Source organism: Branchiostoma floridae, chromosome 9 (assembly GCF_000003815.2).
Source record: "Branchiostoma floridae strain S238N-H82 chromosome 9, Bfl_VNyyK, whole genome shotgun sequence".
In the NCBI taxonomy this organism is placed as follows: domain Eukaryota; kingdom Metazoa; phylum Chordata; class Leptocardii; order Amphioxiformes; family Branchiostomatidae; genus Branchiostoma; species Branchiostoma floridae.
Window position 1 is genome coordinate 23,281,908 of NC_049987.1, and position 23,761 is coordinate 23,305,668.

A 23,761-nucleotide genomic window follows, 5' to 3' on the forward strand; every position below is an offset into this window, starting at 1 on the left:
CACACTAAAAAAAAGATGATCGGGCATGATAAAAAGGATGAGACATAGATGAAGAAAAAACATATACTCACAACTCCACATCATTCCTTTAATGTCAACAAATCTACACTAAACTTGTAGTTAGTACTACATGGCTGTACTACAACTACTACTACTGCTCACTGTTCACTCCCACAAGACACAGAAATAAAAAGAAATAAAAAATGCAATATAGAAATGGCTTCAACCAGCAAAGCTTTCACAGTCTCAAATTCCAAACCACAGCAAGATGGAAAAACTTAAGCTCCAATCCATATTCTTTGCTATACTTACTTCTAATTGATCAATGACACTAAAACTACCGTATCGCCTTTTAGGCATTAAGAAACAAAACAGAACGGCACAAAAATTTCTACACAACTTAGTTGTAAATTTCATCTCAGATTGCTTGGCTTATATTGAATCTATGTTACAAGTTAATTCTTAGTCCTTACACGCTAAAACTGTTATCACAAGTTGTTTGCATATCGTAAAGGCTTGTTAAAAAAAATCACATGCCTTTTTCCACAATTCAAGAAGAAAAATGTACAATGATCTTGTCGTCATGTTTGTTCCCTGTTGTTATTTCCTGAAGGTTGTAGACATTATTCCTTTTTCAATTTTTCCTGAAGAATTTTTTTCGCTATTTTACATGAAAGTGAAGCTTAGAGCTTTAATCGCTTGAATGTTTCTTCTGTTTGGCGGTATGGCCTAGTCGCTGTCGCTCTCACCATCATTAAACATATCTGATAGCCTGGAGAACCGCGGCCCCCAGCGTTGTAGGTACACATAACTCTGTTCTTCCTCAGTGCTACTGGAGTTCTGCTAACTCAGAGACGTTGCCGGCGTCCAACAGTGAAATTGTACATAAATGATTTTTTATGACAACTTCTTTACAATCATGATGGTTTCTTCTTTAAACTCATGGTAGTTTAGAAGTTAACACCTAGATTGGTCCACTACTCAGTGAATATAACAACAAAAGTATAAAGCGTTTACGTTATTTTTCAAAATTTCTGCTCCCCCCCTTATTTTGTACATTTCTTGAGTTTTTTTTCTTTGTTATTTGACGGTATGACCTAGTCACTATCGCTATCGCCATCATTGAACATATCAGATAACCTAGAGAACCGTGGCCCCCAGCGTTGTAGGTACACATAGCTCTGCTCCTCCTCCGTACTACTGGAGTTCAGTGAGCTCAGTGACGTCGCCGGCGTGCCTCTTCCCTCGTCAGCGAAGGACATCTTGGCGTCCCTCGCGCCGGCGTTCGTGTCGACGTCTGCGTCACTCAGCCGACTGCTGATGAAGTCAGCCACCTCAACAGCGTCCTCTGGCGACAGCACGGGGAACTTCTGCAAATATAGAGACTTGGCTTTAGGAACCCTCGCCTTTGTACTTGACGTTCGCCAAAGCTTGTTATTTCTTTAAAGAATGCAATTTACAGCACTCAAACATAGTCGAGGAGCTAACTTGAGAAGACAACCGCCCCATGTACCCATGTACAAAGTTAGCAAAACCCATACCTTTGTCGATACATCATAACTTCGTACATCGCACTTCCTACATTAGGGTCTGCCCCATGTACGAAGTCAGTCGAAATCGAAACATCATTATTTCGTACATCGTACAAGTTCTATGAATCGCAGCATGGCAACGATTGCCCTTGGTTACCAGGCTATGACGTCACTCTCACCTTGCGGTGTTTGAAGGTGTCGCCTGCGGACTGGATAACGTTGGACAGACGTTACTATTTCTATAAGCTATTTTTCTACGCGAACACAACATTTACAGCCTAAAGAGAGAATTCTTGTGTGATACGCATGCTATCATATGGTTACCCTTGACAACGGTTACCCTTGGTTACGTCCCCCACCTTGCGGTGTTTGAAAGTGTCGCCTGAAAACCGTATGACGTAGGACATGTGTCCCTATTTCCATAAGCTATTTTTCTACACGAACAGAACAACCTAAAGAGACTTCTTGTGTGATACGCATGGCATGCTATCAAATGCAAAATGGCAACGGTTGCCCTTGGTTACCACTTTATGACGTCACGCTCACCTTGCGGTGTTTGAGTGTGTCCCCCGCGGACTGGATGACGGTGACGTCGAACGTGTCCTGGTCCTCCTCCCCGTACCCCTCCTCCCCGTACTCCACCACGTTCTCGCGAGACTCCTCGTACACGGGGCTTTTGGGGTAGTCCAACAGGGCTTCCCTCTTCCGCTTCAGGTAGGAGCGTCGGAACGCAAGGAACACTATCACTACCACTGTGGGTAAAAGGTAAAAAAAAACACTATCACTCGTGAGTCCTCGTACACGGGACTCTTGGGGTAGTCCAGCAGGGCCTCCCTCTTCCTCTTAAGGTAGGAGCGTCGGAACGCAAGGAACACTATCACTACCACTGTGGGTAAAAGGTAAAAAAAAATCTGTAAGTAAAAAGGAACACTGTCACTCGCGAGTCCTCGTAGACGGGACTTTTGGGGTAGTCCAACAGGGCCTCCCTCTTACGCTTCAGGTAGGAACGGCGGAACGCCAGGAACACTATCACTACCACTGTGGGTAAAAGGTAAAAAAAATCTGTAAGTAAAAAGGAACACTGTCACTCGCGAGTCCTCGTAGACGGGACTTTTGGGGTAGTCCAACAGGGCCTCCCTCTTCCACTTCAGGTAGGAGCGGCGGAACGCTAGGAACACTATCACCACCACTGTAAGTAAAAAAGGAACACGATAACTAACTAAACGCGCCAAATTAGTGTATTTGGAACACAGGGGACCCTATCACGCGCGAGGTCTCATAGACGAGACTTTTGGGGTAGTCGAGCAAAGCTTCCCTCTTCCGCTTCAGGTACGAGCGCCGGAACGCAAGGAACACTATCACCACCACTGGGAATAAAAAAAAAGGGAACACAACGAGAGGCTTACGGAGAGGAGATGCTGCCAGATTAGTCCATAGCATTGAAGCTGGGTCTTGCGTTGGGCAAACTCATTAGGTTAAAAAATTAAAGACCGGCTTTGCCTATGGAACGCAAGACAGTTCTAGCAAACAACACCTGTGCGAACCCCAACTCTTGACAATGGACAAGTGTGGTGGGTTCTTTAAGGTTTGACTACAGTTAACTCTCATCGGAAGCACCAAGACTTACCCATGAGGATGGCGACTCCGAAGAGAACGATGACGAGCGCTGCGGGCGAGATCTGGATGGGGCTCCGCACCGCCAGCGGACCGCAGTTCTGACCTGAGAGACCGTTGAAGAGGTTCATCAGCCACGTATGCAAACAGTTACAACAAATTTTCATCAATCAATGACTGTTTTTGAAAAGGTACAGTACATACCTCCCAAATTTTCGATGTCTACCAGTACATCATCGTCAGGGGAATGACCGAATCTCAGTTCTCGCCCTACGTAATGCCCTTGTGAGACCAAAAGACCCTTTATTGCCCAGTGAGAAGTGTGGCGTCATATATAAGTTTGCATGTGAAGAGTGTGGTGAGACGTATGTGGGAGAAACGGAAAGATCGCTAGGGGAACGGACTACCAAACACCAAAAGTCCCTAGATCGCCTGGACGGCAAATCTGCGATTAGCCAACACCACCTCAAATCACGTCACTTGGTCACTACCAAGCCCATCTCGGACAACATAGACATTATTGACTTAGAAACACGCAATGCACATAGAAAGATTAAGGAGGCCATCCACATTCAACTAGAGGCTGCGAAGTTGAACAGGACTGAGGGTTGGGAGCTGCCCAAGTGCTACCTACCCCTTCTCCGCAAGGAGGCGGGGGGAGGGGGCAGATGATCCACGCAAGCCCAAGTCTCGTGTTCTCTCGCGAGAACTGAGATTAGGTCATTCCCCTGACGATGATGTACTGGTAGACATCGAAAATTTGGGAGGTATGGTTATCCCTTTTCAAAAACAGTCATTGATTGATGAAAATTTGTTGTAACTGACCTGAGAGAGAAACACAAACTTTTAAGACATTTTCTAAGTTTTCTTGAAGAAGGTAACAATCTTTACTAGTGTAGAAGAGACTAATAAAATCTGGATGGGGCTCCGTACAGCCAGGGGCCGGCCAGAAACACAAATTGTTATTAAGTTTTAAGACGTTTTCTTGAAGAATGTAACGATATTTACTTGTGTACAAGAGAGCGATGACGAGCGTGGCAGTTGAGATCTGGACGACAAGAAACAAACTAAAGGTAAAATAAGATTTGGAAGCGTTCTGAAGAGGTAATTGTATTTTGGAGAACTTATAAATTTGTAAGTTGCTTACGGTCCTTGACAATCTCTCCGGGATCGTCCGGACAGGTGCAGTTGTACCCGGAGACGTAATTGTTACAGACGCCGACTCCGCACGGGTTGTCAGCACAGTAGTCCACCACACTGCAGTCGTCAGCCATGAAGCCATGTGCGCATGTGCAGTTCCGGCCGGTCTCATTTCGCGTGGGGGTGTCCATCTCCAGGCAGGTGCCTCCGTTATAACACGGGTAGTAGTAGCAGTTCCTGTCCAGTGTGCAGTTCTTGCCTGTTACAAGAGAGACATATAACGCTAGTTAACCTCCGTGCCATAATCTATATCCGCCGTTATAACACGGGTAGTAGTAGCAGTTCCTGACCAGTGTGCAGTTCTTACCCGTGATTAGAGTGACGTAAAACGCTAGTTAATCTTTATCCGTGGGGTAACCTTTATTTGCCGTTATAATACGGGTAGTAGTAGCAGTTCCTGTCCAACATGCAGTTCTTACCTGTTACAAGATTTGCATATAACGCTGGTTAACCTTTATCCTTGCCGTAACCTATATCCAAACAGGGTGCTTTTATCAAGTCGACGAACTGTGGTTCCAAATTGCAAAATTCAGGAAGTTTTTAACCGCCGTCTGTCGACTTGATATCCCTGTTTTAGACTCAACGGTTATAGGTTACCCTGTGGATAAAGGTGAACTAGCGTTACAAGAGGGACCTACTCACCTACCATATATCATCAGCATCCATCGAAGTCTTCTCGAGTTATACTGTTCACGGACGGAAGGACAAACGGACGCACAATCCTAAAACATAACCTTAGCCATTCTGGCAAAGGTAATAAAGGTACAAACAAACATACCCTTGTACTGTTCGGTACAGGCGCAGTTGTAGTCCGCGATCAGATCGGTGCAGGTGGCGCCATTCTGACAGGGTTCGGGCTCGCACTCGTCGATGTTCTCACACGTCAGGGGGTCAGGGTTCACGGTCCCGTATCCCTCCGCGCACTCGCACACGCCTACGTCACACGCCTCGCCGCGGTCCGGTCGGCACGGGTAGGACTCACACGTCTGGTTGTGCATGCAGCTGAACTCTATGTCCCTGTGGAGAAAGACGAACAGAGGAACAAGGTGGTCGGTATTACTAGTATTCTCCAAGCAGACCCCACGGTGCCATATAATAGTATCAAAGCTGCTTAAGGAGTATAACCGGCCAGAGGGAGTCAGACGGGCACCTCCCGTCGCATACACACTACTCCTAGGTCGGCTTCACTCCTCTGCTATCTTTTAATACTATGTTATGCTTCCATAGGATCTGCTTGGAGATTGGTCGGTATGACTAGTATCATATATGAGTCTAGTTGTAGATATGCATTTAGAGTACACTGAACGTTTTGAATTTAATCAGCTTTGAGAATCACTGGATAAAAAGGTCATTTCTTTACAACCAAGACACAGAATCACAGTCGACATTTTCGTCGGCACAAGTAGGACATGTCTGGTTAGACATGCAGTTGAACTCTATATCCCTGTGGGGGGCAAGGCCAACAGAGGTACAGTCAATGTACGAGACGAAAAGTCCACTAGTAGATGTGCATTGAGAGTACACTGAACGTGCGCGAATTACTTCATCAGTCAGAGACTCACTAGATAACATGATTCTTTTATTCAGTAGTCTGGTTAGACATGCAGACGAACAGAGAAACATGGCCGACCTTTCGGTGACAACGTGTCAGTTTTCTCAAGGTAATGCTAACTGGTATTATTCCACACTGCAGCTAGGTGTCGCTGCTAACAGTATGGTGCCAAACGTAAACCATGTATGCGGTCCAAAAGGTTTTGCGTTTGGAAGCCGCTTTCTAGACTTAATGACACACGTTCAAGAACACATATACACAAACATATAAACATACACACACACACGCACACGCACGCACACAGAGACGCGCACGCACACCACACAAACACACACTCACATAGACACACGCACTTACACAGAGACGCACACGCACACCACACAAACACACACACATACACACACGAGCACACACACACACACACACACACACACACACACACACACACACACACGTACCTGAAGCCCACGTTCTGCCTCTGGAACTCGTACGGTAGTAGTGCATCCTCCAGCACGGTGAAGCGCAGGTCATCACACACGCGCGCGCGCACACGCACATACACACACACACGCACGCACACACACACGCACCCCCCCCCCCCCCCACACACACACACACACTCACACACACGTACCTGAAGCCTACGTTCTGCCTCTGGAACTCGTAAGGCAGTGGTGCGTCCTGCAGCACGGTGAAGCGCAGATCGTCCAGACAGCCGCGGAACGACGTTCTCATGTCAGTTGGTAGGCCACGCGGGTCCTCCACGCCGCCCACAAACAGCGACTGCGCGTTCAGCACGTGCGCCGTGTCAGAGCTTTCACCTGAGTAACGTAGTAAAGGAATAGTTATATCAGGAGCCTCATGTCAGACGGCAGGCCACGCGGGTCCTCCACGCCGCCCACAAACAGTGACTGCGCGTTCAGCACGTGCGCTGTGTCAGAGCTTTCACCTGGGGGAAAGGAACGTGGTAAACACATGATTGAGTCTGTCTGTCTGTCTGTCTCTGTCTGTCTGGTCGACTGGATGGTTGACTGGCTGGCTATCTGTCTGTTTTAGTCTCCGAGTTGTCTACCTCCCTCTCTCTCTCACCCCCCTATCACACACACACACACACACACACACACACACACATACACACACACACGCACACACACACACACACACACACTTTTTCTCTGTACGTGTGTGTGTGTGTGTGTTTATGTCTTCGTCGTAGTGGCTCTATCAACTTTTAGAACTTCAAAATCATAACATTCCGTAAAAAAATTCTAAACAGTTAGATAAAACCACAATGCTTACCCACGAACTCCACCCGTGCGAGCACGTCCCCCGCCAGACTGTACATGGTGGCCACGTTATTCTCCCTGCGTATAGTAATCTCCTGCCATTCGCTCACTCACTCACTCACTCACTCACTCACTCACTCACTCACTCACTCACTCACTCACTCACTCACTCAATCCGCCCACTTACCCACGAACTCCACCCGTGCGAGCACATCCCCCGCCAGACTGTACATGGTAGCCACGTTATTCTCCCTGCGTATCGTAATCTCCTGCCATTCCCCGTCGTTGAACGGAGCCTGCCGTGTGGACTGCCGGACCGCGTCCACGCCGCTTCCCTGGGTACAGAAAATAAAGGTTGGTTCAAATTTGCGGCTATATTGGCAGTGTGCAAATGTTTGGTACTGGAAGGCGGAGCCAATCCCTCTCATTTCACAGCCTTTAACTTCCCAACTTAAAGGTTTTAAGTGCATTTCCCAAGTACCCAAAGTCTTGCCAGGAATGCCAGTTATCTAAACCGTGACCTCTCGACCTTTTTTTATTTTATTTATTCAACATCAAAGTACAAAACAGGACAGAGAGGTAATACACTCTAGCAGTACGCTAATATTCACATTACCTCTCCAAAAAAAAGATAACTGACAAGAACATATAAATAACAATATCAAACAAACAGTTCACAGCTATTTACATATAAGTCAGGTTACAAGGTAGTTGCAAAACGTTTCGTATGTACAATATATAACTGGGTTAACGGTAAGATGCTGCAGTTTGTGAATGTGACAGGAAAGGTGAACCCCTTGATAGTAGATGGATACGGGCTGATTCGGATAAACTATTGAAGTCAAGAGTATTGCCTAGCAGGTTCTGCAGATTGCCGAAAAAAATCATTTCTGTATTGTTGATATGTAGTTCACTAATCTAGTCACTCGGCAATTCGGCTCCACATAAGACAATTGACAATCGTTCTTCTCACAATCACTGCAAAAGGCGGTATCTCACTGCACTTGGGCACCGTAGCGGCACTACGGGTTTCGAAAGATCGAAAGATTACTCAACGGATTTCAGAGATAAAGAACGACTTTTCTTACGTTTTGTGTATTTTGTTGTCTTACTTTTACGTAATAGAGTCCATTCCAAGACACCATGAGGGTTTTTAGGTGATGTTTGTAATAAGTCTGAATTATTTTCAATAAAAGAATATCGAAGCCACAATAATTAATTTTTTTGAATATTTGAATATTTTAGAAACATTTTGAAAGTAACTGTACAAAAATATCTTTATTTAGAATAATTGTGAAAGCTCTGTGTGATTCTTTGACATTTACAAATATATACAAATATTTGTAAACTTTGCCAAATGGTAAAATTAGTTTATTGCCCCCATAAAAGTAAGCCATATTGCAGCCTCTGTATATTTTTAGATTTCACAGCTGGGCACTGGTGGATCCTTTGTGGTGGTCCATTGTTGCATGGCACCCAACCATACTTTGCAAGGATGTGTGAATTGCTATCTTCCCAGCACCCTGAACCATTTACAGAAAATGGTAGAAAATGGTGAATAATGGTAGAATGCTGTTATCATTATTTAGAAACCATTAGAAGTATCCAATTCCACACCATGAATATTTCCAAAGTTTTACAGGACCAGGGAAATATTTATAAAGTTGAAACATTGTTAGAAATATTTCTGAAGTATCAAATGTCCTAGACATATAATTACAAAACTTTAAAATCAGTTCTAAACAATGGCAACAAACATCCGCAACAGTGCCGCTGTGAACGAACCCCGCAGTGCCGCGCCGGTGCCCCAAGTGCAGTGAGATATCACCTTTAGAAAGAAAAATGGTGTCCGTATCGGTGCAGCACTATTCGCATACAGAGTGGACTAAATCTGTGCGTTTCAGACTGGAAAGTTTGAAAGAAATCAATATCAGGTAGTAAATGTCCTAATATCTGAGCTGTCCAAATACATCTTTGAGCGTTTTCCTTTGGGAATTACCAAGGATTGAGCATCAGATGCTGTATTGTTGCCTGTCTGAAGCAACATGTGATATGTCTCGACAGGAAGATCTGCAAAGACAACAAAGAGGCTTTTTAATTCCACTGCAAATGCTCTTTATTTAGGTTTGTTTATTCCATCTGCGTGTATCTGTCAACTATAGCTGAAGAATAGCAAGCTTTATTGACACGACAAAAAAGTACAGTGACTTTTGTAAGGTCAACTATAAACTACAAGAAAAGGAATGCAGAGAATAGTAATAGAACAAAATAGAACTAGTCCTAGGGAATCAAAACTAATGACACATGTGTCCTTCCTCTTCATTCAAACATGCATGACGTTACTGAGAGGGGAACGGTGCCCGTGGTCGGAACTGGGTGTTCTTGACTGCATCCTGAGCAGTAGCCGGCCGATGAAGCGATTGCTGTTGCTGCTGCCAGTGCTGGAACGCCCGCTCGAAGTTCTTCCACTGCTGCAGCTGCCACTCCTGGCAGGTAGGTTGGTGCTGCTGCCAGATCTGGTACAGGGTCAGCGGCTGTGGCTGTGCTGTGTCCTCCAGCAGCGACTGTGGCTGTGCTGTGTCACCTTCTCCCAGATGCTGATGCTGCTGAGTTGGGTTATCCTGGAGTGGTGCGCTCCTGACAGAAGTTGCAAGCTGCTGCAGGCCATTGTGCTGATGCAGGTCATGGAGCTGCTGCAGGCCATTGAGCAGCTGCAGGTCATTGGGCAGGTCGTTGAGAAAATCTGGTGGAAGATCTTGCGGGGTAGGGTATGGGTACGGGTCGGAGTTTTCTATGTCGCTGGTGCCATCGGGGTAAATCGGGCACATGCACTGAAACTGACCATCGTCTACTCCACTATCGGGCCTGACGACGCCCTTGTAACACGCCATGAAGTAGGGGTACTCGTTGGTGACGTGGTACCGGTACACACCATCCTTCATGCGGCCATGGCACTCGTCCAGGTCGGCGTTAGTCAGAACGATCCCGTCCTCGTCCACCGGGCCGTAGATCGCGAAGCCGTCCGCGGCGACGCCGACGATCTGGGAGTGAGTGCTGGTGCCGTCGAAGACGCAGTCGGGGTGGATGTGGTAATGGTACTCTCCCTGTGGCGAGGGGTGGCCGTCACATTGGTCCAGGGTTTCGTACACGCTGGCATCACGGCATTCAAGGGAGAAGGGGTTGTAGATGGGAACGCCGTTGATTGCCACGCCCACGGCACCCATGTTTAGGCATGTTGTCTGGTTAGCCACTTGTGGGTTCTTTGGTAAGGTGATCCGGAGATTTTGAGGCTGAAAAAAAAAGATATAAACGTACTTATCTTCCAGAAATTGACACAAACAGAACATTTTCTTAGACGCTGCATGATAATTCGTACAGAGGTTTATTGCAAACCACTGGGACTGCACCACATTAAGTGATCCAAAGGAATTCAAAGTCAAACGTTTTACTTGATAACTTCTATATTTCAATGGTGGTAAGTGACTCCCATAGTCATTGTAGCTATGTACAGCTTGAACCTAAGATTTTCCAAGATTAAATAAAATAATTGATCGTCAAACGTTGCTCGGCAGCTATGGATCGAGCTCTGCCCCGGGTCAAGTACTATTTGATATACATGATTGCAGTATTTATATTTCAGCCATACCATAGGTATGGTGAAATATATTGTATTCGTAATGTTTTTTCTTCTTTCTTTCTCTTTCTTTCTTTCTCTTTCTTTCTTTCTTTCTTTCTTTCTTTCTTTCATATCTGCCTTTAAAATTATTTTATTCATGTTTTTTTGCAATTTTTATGTACATTTTGGCCCCCTGTACCCTGGTATTACAGCCGAATGACCTCGAATTTGGTACAGAGGTGCCTTAATCATATGCCCACAAAACTCCAATAACAGTTATGGCATACGGTACAACAAAATGCCTAATTTTGCCATTTTTTTGCCATTTTTTGCAATTTGGGGATTTGGTAGCCAATCAGTGAGCCTGGTGTTATCTGGAAGAGTCCATTCTGGCACGGAGGGGTACATTTTTTTAAAATTCATATTTGGACTGTTGATTATATAAAGTCTCTCAGAGGGAGTATTTTTGAACTGGTCTATATATTTTGCAATTTTACATGGGGTGTACTGGAAGAGTCCATTCTTGCATGGCGGAGGGCATTTTTTTTAATTCGTTTTTGGACTTTGGTGATTATGTCAAAGTGTTTCAGTGTGGTTATTTTTTGACTGGTCTATTTTGCAATTTTATATAGGGTGTGCTGGAAGAGTCCATTCTTACATGGAGTGGGGATTTTTAAAATCCAATTTGGGACTTTGGTGATTACGTTTAATTCCAATTTTAGCGGATGTATTTTTGGACTGCACCACTTTACATAGGGGTATCGCAAGAAGAGTCCATTCTTCACGGAGGGGGGTGTTTTCAAATTTAGTTTTACATGGGTGATGATTCAATATTCCATTTTTAGCGGAAGTGTTTTTGGACTGGTCTATTTTACCTTTCATGCCTTTTTTGCTCAGTTCAACTTTGGACTGGGTTGCTTAATCAAAAGGCCATGTTTTCAGTGGGAGTACTGGTATTTCTGGACTGGTCTATTGTGCAAATTCACATGGGGTGCACTGGAAGAGTCCTTGCACTGGGAAGTTGTAAGATTCATTTTGGGGCTAAAGTGTCATTAGTAGAAGTGACTTTTAAACAAAAGTGTTCCATTTTTGCGCATGGGAGATTTTGGAATAGTCTGTTGTTGCATGGGGAGAGAGATGGCTGAAATATGCTGTATTTGCTGTGTTCGCGTTACCCAGGAATGTCGTGTTCGAGCTCCTGAAAGCGTTTTCTAGATGAATCAAAAATACATTCCATAACCTTTTCGACTCATAGCTAGAAAATCAAATAAATCATTTTTCATTCAACACAGATCTATACAACCGCCCTGTTACAGAATTGCTCACAAACATAATGTGAAGTGATTATCAAACTCCCTTCAGTCTTTCAAGTCTTTCAAGGTAACAATATTCAGCTAGAGGCAACGAGTAGAAAACATAGCTCTGCATTGCCCTCCCTTCTTAACTATATGTCTTGAGTCATGTACAGTTATTTCTAACACATGTACCCAATCTGTGGTATCTCACTGCACTTGGGGCACCGGTGCGGCACTGCTTGGTTCATTCACTGCGGCACTGTTGTTATTTACGCCAATTTTTTTATCATTTAGATATTTCGTAATACGTAAAAGTATGACTTAGAAGACAACAAAATACACAAAACGTAAGAAAATTCGTTTTCTTTATCTCTGAAATTCGTTGGGTGTCTTTCGAACCCCACAGTGTGGCCCCGGTGCCGCAAGTGCAGTGAGATACCACCTTCAACTTCTAGGGGAGTGTCTGTGCTCTTACCACGATTGGGAAGTAGTTCCCTGGTCTGGGGTAGGTTGGCGTGGCGTGGTCGGGAATAGCATTGCTGACGATCGTGATGGTGTCAGTACCCTCAGTCACGGTAACGACCCCCTTCAGACCCGTGTTGTGTTCCACAACGTCACGGACCTTGAACTCCCGGATCTCCGCGGGAGTCAGGGCAAGTGTGCCCACAGTCAGGGCGCAAAGGAGGAGGAGGAGGGACCGCATCTTCTTTTCCTGCAATGGACAACAACATCCAAATAATTATCCAAATTCATACAAACCCATTAAGACTAATAAAGACTGTCTCAAATATTCATTTTTCCCAAGAACTACTATCGATTGGAATACTTATCATACTCTACCACCCTTCAAGCTAACCCCGTTAAGTTTAAGGAACAGGTATTACAACATCTGAGGAACAGCCAATAAAACAACAGCACTACGCCCTGGGTGGTTTGCCCCAACAAACTAGGGGTGTTGCCCAGTACCATAGCAAGAACAAGAAGAACAAGAAGAAGAACAACGTGAACATTCACACAATAGCATGACTTCATTTCATTGGAACCAATTAACCATTGAACAGCATCAAAGGGGAACGGAACTTAAGGTGGTATCTCGCTGCACTTGGGGCGCCACTGCGGGGTTCGTTCACTCTGGCACTGTTGTGTTATTTTTGTCGCTTTTTTTTTATAATTTAGAATTGCGTTATACGTACAAGTATTAAAAGACAACAAAATACACAAAACGTAAGAAAATTCATACTGAAATTCCTTGAGTAATCTTTCGAACCGGGCAGTGCCGCACCGGTGCCCCAAGATCAGTGTGATACCACCTTAACGTGCAGGACAAACTCTACAAAGTACAAATGTTAACATAACACTCATGGTAACACCTTAGAAACAAGGCATGGTCAGTTTAGTTATAAGAAGTTAAATCCATCTGGAACTACAATCATTTGGCAATGACTGTATCTGTAACGTTAGTGTCATCATTCACTCTATTCATTTCCAGCAAGGTACGAGCTACTTCGGAAATGTGTTAGAATAACGCTTCCACCAATAGCTAGACGACGTACCTTCACCAAACCTCTGTCTTTGTTGAACGTCAGGGTCTGTCCTCGGACGCTTTCCGCCTGCTCACAGATACAGATGTAGCCACAAAAGGCCTTTATATACCCTGTTTATTACGATCTTTGTTCATGGCTCTGATCATGTGAGCATATGGGTACTATTCGGTACCTGGAGACTTGATTATTTGTGTCACCTGAATGCAAGTACCGGTCCGTACCTGGCGCCTACCCGCTCATTTGCGTCACCCACATGGGCGCGTGTTCAATCCCGTGCCCAGTACCGACTTGTCTCCTGACTCTAGACTCTTGATCCTTGACCGGTGTTACATGATAATACACTGGACCCTTGGTCCTTAGTAAAGATTGCCCTGCCATACATAGAGTCCCCAATCTTTGGTTGTCTGTTTGTATCGAGTTGCCGTTAAACGTTGTGAAAACCGCTCTTCGGCTAGCAGTTGCTTGTAAGTTCAAAAAGTACAAAGACTTAAATCTTACTGTCTAAAACAATATCCACAACACGTTGGACTCTTGACCGGCGCTACGTTGGACCTTTGCTCCTTGCTACATCCACTGTGTACAATCCTTGGTCGTTATATGTTTACACAGAGTTGCCGCTGAACAGTGTGAAAGCCATTCTTCAACTATACTAGCAGCTGATATGTTCAAACGTCTTGTACCATCACGAAGGACTGTCTGCCAGGTGGCTTACTTGTTCCTACCCTGGGAGCCAGCCGGGATCGGGCAGCTAGGACAGTTTATCTACCCTTCTCCCGTCTGGTGCCTCCTCTCTTGCTGCCAGGTCCCTCGCTCTCTATAGAGAGCAAGAGCCACTATTGGCCTGGCACTAATTACCTCTAATCCCAGCACAGCAGCATACTGGGTCTGATAGGGCATCACAATCCACATGTGAACATTTCAAACCACAACTGCTGGGGAAATGACTATGTTTACTTTGCAATTGTACAAATCATCATCATTTTACAAATTTACAGCATCCAAAGTGTGGGAAGTATTTTTGTGTAGGCCTGGCCCTTCAAAACAGAGGTGGGATTGTTCCATGTTGACTTTAGTTGAAATCAACTGTAGCCAATAAGGTCTTGCACTGGGCAGGGTGGGGGTGACATGCTGGGTGGTGGGGTCACTAATCACAGCACTGACCAGCCCCTCTTGGAAGCTCTGCATGGCAGGAGACACCAGACGGAAAGGGTAGCGATAACTCCTTCAGGCTTAAACTCCCCCGGAGCACTAATGTGAGATCTGCGGGCTGACTGCCTTGGGTCCCCGAACAAAACTCGCTAGCTACCCGGTCCTGTCTGGCTCCCAGGGTAACTTGTTCCAGAAAGTTACAATCGTTCTCCCTCCACATAGGATCTACTGCGTAAGACTATATGGCATCCATGTATATGTAAGGCCACAGAGTGCTTTCTTGATCAATTTATTCCTCAGTTTGTGCTCGAGTTTTTTTTTTTCATCTTGAATCTCCATAGGCCATCATTTGAAGCTAAGCCATCACCTCACACAGACTTTTAATTCTAAGCGGAACACTTAGAACACATCGGTCAGCCTGGCTAAATCAAACCTTATCAGCCCTTTCACTGGTCGGGCCACAAGAAGCTTGATGGACAACACATTGGGAACATCCTATATACGTCGATGGATTTTAGACATCCAGGTAATAAGGTGCGCCAAATAGCATGGGTGTCACTGACGGAAGACAACGGATGTAACGTCTGACCGTTTCCAAAATCATACTGTAAATGGAGAAACTTTCGCGGTGGATTAATGTTCGCGGTTTTCGCGGCGGCCGTTTCACCGCGAATTTAAAACCACCGCGAAAATTTTTCCATAACAGTAAGAGACTACAGTGCATGGTTCTACCGCGAAATTAAAACCACCGCGAAAAGTCCATTTTCCTGCTACCGCGAAATTAAATCTCCGCAAACTTAAATACATCTACAGTATTCAATTCTCAGTTACTTGAGTACTTGGCGTAACATCCTGTATAGATCCGACTGGTATATGGCATAATATGCATATGCGCTAGCATTATGATTGTTGTCAGACTGAGAACCGTCTATTACCATGGCTGTGATGACTGATTGCCATAGTGAAGGTGGTATTTCACCGCACTTGGGGCACTGGTGTGGCACTGCGGGGTTCGTTCACTGCGACACTGTTCTGTTATTTGCGCGGATTTTTTATAATTTAGACATTGCGTAATACGTAAAAGTATGACTTAGAAGACAAGAAACACAAAACGTAAGAAAATCGTTCTTTATTTCTGATATTCGTTGAGTAATCTTTGGATCCCCGTAGTGCCGCACAGGTGCCCCAGGTACAGTGAGATACCACCTTGTCCTTGACAGCGAGAAGATCTGTAACACAATGTGATGCCGGCCCTGATTGCGCACCTCATACTGAATCGAGAGATAGTTTCTCCACTACAAAATGAGCGATTTTTAAACTATGTATTCGGAACCAATGGCTTTTCTCACATTCCATACTGGTGAATTCAAGTACACGTTTTAGCAAAATTTCAACGCTGATGGCGTCTAAAAGCCTTAAGATAGGAGGCGGTGTTAAGTTGGGAAAGGGTATTACCTGTACTTTACATAGTGTGGATTTGTCACTTAAATGGCCCATTAGCTTTTACGTTCCAACTGTAGTGCCATTATGTTACTTTTATTCTCCCTACTACTACTCTCTACATTAAAATGGTATCCTGCTATCAGCTTTATATGTAAAGGTAACTATAGGGCTATATTGGCAGTGTGTCCAATGTTTGGTACTGGAAGGCGGAGCCAATCCCTCACATTCCACAGCCTTTTAACTTCCCAACTGAAGAGGAAAGTCGTGTTAAGTGCATTCCCAAGTACCCAAAGTCTTGCCAGGAATGCCAGTTATCTAAACCGTGACCTCTCGACCTTGCGTTCGCTAACCTAGCCACTCGACATACGAACATGTGAACAATTTGCCTTCTCGGTGTGCTTAGCGATCTTCATTTATTCCGAAAATATGCACGATAAACAAAGTGTCTATGCGTATAGGGAATGCATGGGGAGGGTCTGCATGGGTTTAGTGAGTGTCATATTGTTTTACAAAACACACATCGCGCAATTCATCCCAAGGTGAATTCCACAAAATTCGGCTGATTATTTATTCATTGACACATTATCTATTGGAAAACACCACCCCCATCTGGAGTGGAATGCCCCTTTAAGTCCGTATGAGGTCAGTATGAACATCAAAAGGCACGATCTACACAGTTTTTCCCGATATCGGCGAGCCTACAACCATTCGCCGACAGCTTTTTTTCATCGTCTAGATGGAACTACTATATCGCCATTACGATATCGGGAAAATTTCTCCCGAAAGGTCCGGACCATTCGGGAAGGCTCATTAGCATATAACGCCATTTGGAAAATCGCGCTATATGTTTATGAATGCAAGCGCTATGGGTGTCCGGCCCCCTACGTTCTAGATCCCCCCCCCCCCCCCCGACATCTCCACAGATACAAATTGCACAAGTAACGTTATAGACACATAACATGCCGGAAGAGTGAGCTGCCGAGGAGTATGGTTGGTTTGCGACAAGCTAACTCCTCTGACATGTTATTTGGCTATTTTAGTGTAATTTCCATTATTTTTCCAGCGGCCCGTGGAACCTGGTAGAGGCTAAGAACTCCATACGCACCTCATACGGGCAAAACTACGAAAACCTCGCCCTCCTTTTTAAGCACTTGAACCCAGTGCTGTAGATGGCGTCAGCACTGGATTTCCAGTGCTGCATGTTCGTCAGCACTGGAAAACCTGTGCTGACGCGCTCTCAGCACTCGAAACGCCGCCTTCAGCACTGGAAACCGAGTGCAGACGAACATTCAGCACTGGAAAACGAGTGCTGAATTTCAGCACTGGAAAACCAGTGCTGAGGGAGTTTCAGCACTCGAACAAGGCCGATCAGCACTGGAAAACGAGTGCTGAAAGAATTTCAGCACTGGAAAACCAGTGCTGAGGCCGTTCAGACAATTGAATCAGCACTAGAACACCAGTGCGGAAGGCGAGGTTTTCGTAGACTTGCCTCATACGGACTTAAATGTATACGCACGTGTGAGCCCAGGCAAACGATCAGACCCAGATGTTACTGTGTCATAATTAATGGCGGTGAGAGTATTAAATATACATCATATCATACTGACAATTATGCAAAATACATGCCATGAATTGCGTACGCAACCATTAACGTTATACATGTACATGTATGAGCTACAAAACCTACCAAAATTATAGTTGGATTGATCATTCCTTGACAATGAGTTACAAAAAAATTCTTGGTAGGTTAAATTTGTGTGTTTAAAATTATAGTTCAATTTGCATCAGAACGATAACAGTTTGCAGACAAACTCGTTACTTACCTTTGTGTTCAGTCTCAGCACAAGTGCACCGTTTCTCAAGTATACTGCGAGGTACGCAGGTCCTCCGAAATACAGCAACAAGCCGTTAAGAGCTCTGCAACAAGTCAAATTAAATGGCACTTACAGATTAGCCTATTTTTGTCATCTTTCAGATAATGAAAGTTAAATCAAGACTTGTCAGTTGTATGTTATTGTAAGACCATAGAAAGAAAAGTGGGAGACCCTGGTTCAACCCTGGGTCATTCTCCTACGCAGAGGGACCACAGTCGTGTCAAACCTACTTGTGTTTACCTCTGCTAACTTGTGTACTCAGACCAGTTAGGGACCGCCCTACTTATAAATATTAATGAGTTTGCCCTTATGGGCAGTCAGCCGTTTGGAGATCGGGCGTAGGAGGATGAAGCCATGTAATACGTAACATGATTGGCTGATAGCTTCCCAGCGGCCTTTGCGAGACAGCTTGCGACAACAAAAAGCCCAAGAAAAGCCTATTCTCTGATTGGTTGACAGCTGGTTTGTGGCGACAATCATAATAACCACTGATAGGGCATGAGATAGCAGGGCCCCATAGGCTAATGCCGTCACGGGGGACCGGGCGTTAGGAGGATGCCCTGGGTAGGTCATCTTGGTTGGGGCTGCACCCGTCTTTCGGAAAGGGACGTAAATTGGGTCCCTTGGTTATCCCTTGGATGTGTCTTGATCACATTAAAGGCGAAGAGCTAGCAACCCCTCCCTATAAAGATATACCCTGCAACTGAAACGGAATACTTATCATATAAAGTTGGAAAACAGTACTGACTTTGTCCTGAACCGGAAGTTGATGACGGTACTTGTGGTCGGTTGCTTGTCGATCTGCATCTCTATGTATGACGTCAGCGTCGTCATGGAGATGGTGGAAGGCTGTGGGCAGACGGTGCAGGTGTCGAGGACTCCCTGGGTCTCGTCTGCCGATGTCAGGGGAACAGGCTCGAGGTCCTCGCCCGCACCGGTACGGATGTAGAAGATACACGCGATAGGGTAGGCTTTCAGGCGCTGGGTATTCAGCTGCGGAAATGGGAAAACGTGAATTGTAACAACAACAGCAATTCGAACGTTCGAACTCCATATTCGAATTTTCGACCGAGCCGCAGTGGGTGTGCGCGGAGTGCGTTTGATTAATTCGATGGAAGCCCGTGTAATACGGAAAGTTATCACGCGGTCCTGAACACTCATATCGAAAGCTGCCGGGCCGGGGTGTAATATAAAGGCTTTCGTGGTGACGAATGACTGACTAGTTCGGGCATGTGACCTTGTGGACAAGTGACTACAGTTGTGGCTCAAAGGTGTCTTGGAAAGTTGGAAACACGATCATAAAAGCCAAATATAGTGTAACACAGCCTAGAAGAGTGTGATATACACGAAAACCGGGGAGCGAGTCTCCGTGCGCCTCGCTTCCCGCGGACGAAAAACAGAATGAGAGCCCTGGTGTCGGTGGGCGGAAGTGTGAATAGGCAGGGACGGACACGCGGTGACCACGTGTGAGGTCAGACAAAGACCGGGGACTGGGTTGTCGTAAATTAATAAAAATGACATCACTGACATTTTTCCACCATTCTCACCCTCAGATCAAAGATGGTCTTGTATCCTCCCAATAAATGAACTAGAGAAGTTAAACTCGACACAGCCGTCAGCAACTTATCAAGGCTGTGAAAACACAAGGAAATTGATACCCACCCTGAGATCGAAGTTGTCCTTGTACCCTCCCACCAGAGTCTGTCCCCTCATGACAGGACTAGAGAAGCTTAACTCCTCCGACACCATCGTCAGCAAGTTTATGATACACCAAAAATGCTAACACAGGGAACTCAATACCCACCCTGAGATCGAAGATGTTCTTGTACCCTCCCACCAGAGTCGGCCCCCTCATGGCAACACTAGAGAAGCTGAGTTCCACGGACACGACGGTGAGGATCTGAGGCGGGTACTCCGTGCCGTTGATAGTGACTCTCATGTCCGAGTCCAGCCCCCGCAAACCCGTGATGATCACTTCGTGCGTCTGGTTCTTCAGGACCACGTCCTGGGTCGACTCACCGATAAAAATCTGGACAAGAGATTTTTTGTTTTATTTATTGCAACATTTAAATAAATGCATAACGGGATGTCGACACACTGAAGCTAAACACGCTTATTTTCGTGTCGTCATCAGAAACAAACTGAAAATACAAAAGAACATTAACACAAATACAGCAAAGCATTCTAACAGTTAGAAGCTCTGAGGATGATGTATGACAGGCATAGAAAATTCAGCTAAGGTGAGATTAACTGGCTGTGTAAAAGAAAACTCTCATATCCTATCTATCTTATGCTACCGTAGGATCTGCTTGGAGATTAGGTAGTCTGTCAATACATGTATATGTGGTTGTAACTTTAAAAAATTGCTATTAAAAAAAAAATTAATGAAAGATATGTTTACCTCCACGACCCTGTCCTCAATGGACGCCTCAATGTACAGCCTCCCTTCCGTCACACCCAGCGCGAAGTAACTCCCTCCCTCCCCCTGTTGATAGATGATCAGTCCCCTGTCGTTACAGTAGCGGAAGCTGAACTCCAGTCTGTCTTCAGCCCTGTCCAGGATGTTTCTGTCCGCGTTCCACAGCAGATACCCGCCTTTGTCCACGAACCTTTGGCATGACACAGCCTTGAAATAGGCGAAGAAGAAAACTGCAAAAAGAAAGAAAAAAGTAAAATAGCTATTAATAGTTTCATCAGGTTGGTAAGGTATTCATATAGTAAGCATCTTCAAACACAACCGTCGGAGATATCAATTACGTCCAACGTTCTTACGTTCAGCATTCTCACTGCTGCAGCGCCAATTACATTGGGTATAAGTAGCAGCGAGAAGCAGATCCATCAATTCTAACGCTCGTGATGGTGTCTGACAGACACCGAAACGTTGGGGGTAAGTACTATCTCGATTGTGTTTGAAGAACCTGACTATATGATTAAGTAAAATTGCTGTGATATATGGGTCTTTATTACAACATCCAACTAGAAAGGCCGACATTTGCTTAAGAGCAAATACAGCATATTTCAGCCATACCCCTTCCCACGCAACATTGGACTGTTCCAAATCACCCCTGCGCAAAAATGGAACATCCTCTTAACAGTACATTATCCCCCAAAGTGGACTGGTATTGTGAATTGACTCCAGGTAAAAACAGAGCTTGCTTCTATTTTTCAGAAAATGACAATAATCACACCTTCCATTCAGAAAATTTTCATCATGACTGAAAATTGTTGAATGACTTCATGTAATGTCATTAACAATTTTCAGTACGATAACTAGGTGTAAGTTTTAAAAAGTATAAGCTCCTTGTGATGTGGGTACATTTATTATTGCAATGAACTTTTTTATTCAAGTAGGGCATACGATTTAATAATTATCAAGCAGGTGCAGGTACTGTAGGAGCGTTTGTTTTCTTCAAGCTGTAAAACTGTTAAACTGTTTTACTTTGTATGCAATCAACCATCGAGCCTATTCTTATTTTAGTTTAACAACTTCCTGCCAGACCCGGAAGATACGATTGAACTTTGTTCGAGGATTTATTTTCGTCTGTCTGGTCAGTCTGTTCATACCCTGGCGCTGAGAGTGTTTTATTGGGCTGAAACTCTGGCAGTTTAAAGTTACTTACAATTTAAATGTTCAAAGTTTATGCCAAACAACAACAGCACTAGGAAATGTGGCCACTATAGACAGGCGGTCACTATAGAGAAAATGCTGATCTATTGACTAGGAGCCATACGTTACACATGATTTCAGTACACTGATCATTAATCATATAAACATTGCACAGGTAAGCCAATTGTTTAGATGTACAATTAAGTTCAAATAATTCTGAAGAGAAATATTGATGAGAAAATAATCATTCTCGCCACTGTCTAACTTATAATTACGTATCAAAACTAAACGCAGATTTTCTAACTAACGCACCTTTCGCCGACTTCATCATAGGACCGCCGGCTATCAATCAAACACGGCTGTTGATTAGACTTAGAGTTTCAAACAGTCATGTGCTGTGTGCCAGTTGACAGCGAACTTCATGCTACGTGATGTTTTACATTGCTTGGACCTTCTTTCCTACAGCGGTGCTTCTACAAAATATCTAGACTGTAACACTGAGTTTTATAGAATAGAATTTGACGCAGAACAGCGTTTTTTGCTGGGTATTTTTTTTTAAACATGTCCGTGGGAATATCAGCGAGGCGGCGACGTAGGGATATCAGACCGTCAACAAAAGTCGCACGGCGGCTAACGGCGCAGCGAAGATACTAGCGCTATAAATAAGCGCTTCAACTAAGGATGGCAACCCGTACAATATTTTTGTATACTGTTGAGCTAAGTAAAGTTTGTTGTTTATGAGGTTTTAGTTGTCTTTGAAGCTTTGACCCGAAATATTTTAAAGTCAAACTGCTGAAGAGAAGTAAGTGACTGCTACGATTATCGTAGATATGGCCCTAAAAAAACTGATAAAAGAAGCCTTCTCAATAGCCTAAAATGCAAGAGCTTCCGGGGGGGCTTCGCCCACCTGGGTCCCCCCCACAGTGGCCCTGCCCCTGGACCCCGCCAGGGACATTCGGCGGCCCCCGGACCCCTGTCCGACGCTTTGAAAAAATCCTGGCGAGAAGTCTGTACGGCCTGAGTCTTCAAGTTAACGTATTGTGTGGTCCCGCTTATGAATATTAATTAGCCTTCGCTTTCCTCTTCGCTGATTGGCTGAACCATTAATTGAATTAACTCTTCCTGCCGGCTAGACGCAGGTGCAGATGTCGGCTCTGTGGGGTGAACGTCCGAAAGGTCACGGCATGGAGAACGAAAGAAAACCAATTTCCCCTAAAAAAAGTGCTGTAATTAAGCCTTTTACAGTACTTTATGCCAAAAATTTTACTTGGATCATTTTACCAACTATATTATGCCTATCTATACCAAATGTTACTCATACCAGGGTAATACCAGGGTACAGGAGCCAAAAGTGTCCTTTTTTGGTCAAAAATTGGCCAAAAATCGCAAAAATAAGCATTTTGTTGCACTGTACACCAAAAGTGTTATTGAATTTATATGAAGGGATTATCAAGGCACATCTGTGTCAAATTTCAGCTCATTCGGTTGCAATACCAAGGTACAGGAGCCAAAAGTGTCCTTTTTTGGTCAAAAATTGGTCAAAAAATCGCAAAAATAAGCATTTTGTTGTACTGTACACCAAAAGTGTTCTTAAATTTATATGGGGGCATTATCAAGGCACATCTCTGTCAAATTTCAGCTCATTTGGTTGTAATACCAGGGTACAGGGGCCAAAAGTGTCCTTTTTTGGTCAAAAATTGGTCAAAAAATCGCAAAAATAAGCATTTTGTTGTACTGTACACCAAAACTGATATTGAATCTATATGGGGGACTTATCAAGGCACATCTGTGCCAAATTTCAGCTCATTCGGTTATAATACCAGGGTACAGGGGGCCCAAATATACAGTTTTGGTCTTAAGATGACCAAAAAACCTTAATAAAATCATTTAAGAGACAGATATGGAAAAAATGAAAAAAACGCCCGAGGGTATTGGCCCACTCTACCCTTGTGCCAAATTTCAAGTCATTCGGTTGAGGAACAACGGAGATACCGTGTTCTGAAGATTTGACAGGAGAAAGAAAGAAAGAAAGAAACATTACGAATACAA

At 44.5% G+C, this 23,761-nt stretch overlaps 2 protein-coding genes across 2 annotated transcripts; both read right to left on the minus strand.

The window, feature by feature from the left end:
* Window positions 1-1,097: 1,097 nt before the first annotated feature.
* LOC118422350 (putative neural-cadherin 2) lies at window positions 1,098-20,944 on the minus strand. The gene is made up of 13 exons (XM_035829869.1): window positions 20,878-20,944; window positions 20,507-20,754; window positions 19,910-20,134; window positions 18,854-19,098; window positions 18,055-18,148; window positions 7,372-7,519; window positions 6,533-6,719; window positions 5,125-5,363; window positions 4,715-4,765; window positions 4,294-4,545; window positions 3,160-3,252; window positions 2,079-2,284; window positions 1,098-1,370 (listed from the first exon to the last, which is right to left on the minus strand). The coding sequence occupies exons 1-13, from the start codon at window positions 20,942-20,944 to the stop codon at window positions 1,098-1,100; spliced, it is 2,328 nt and encodes a 775-aa protein (XP_035685762.1).
* LOC118423577 lies at window positions 9,453-13,212 on the minus strand. The gene is made up of 2 exons (XM_035831783.1): window positions 12,571-13,212; window positions 9,453-10,474 (listed from the first exon to the last, which is right to left on the minus strand). The coding sequence occupies exons 1-2, from the start codon at window positions 12,796-12,798 to the stop codon at window positions 9,524-9,526; spliced, it is 1,179 nt and encodes a 392-aa protein (XP_035687676.1). The 5' UTR covers window positions 12,799-13,212; the 3' UTR covers window positions 9,453-9,523.
* Window positions 20,945-23,761: the final 2,817 nt, after the last annotated feature.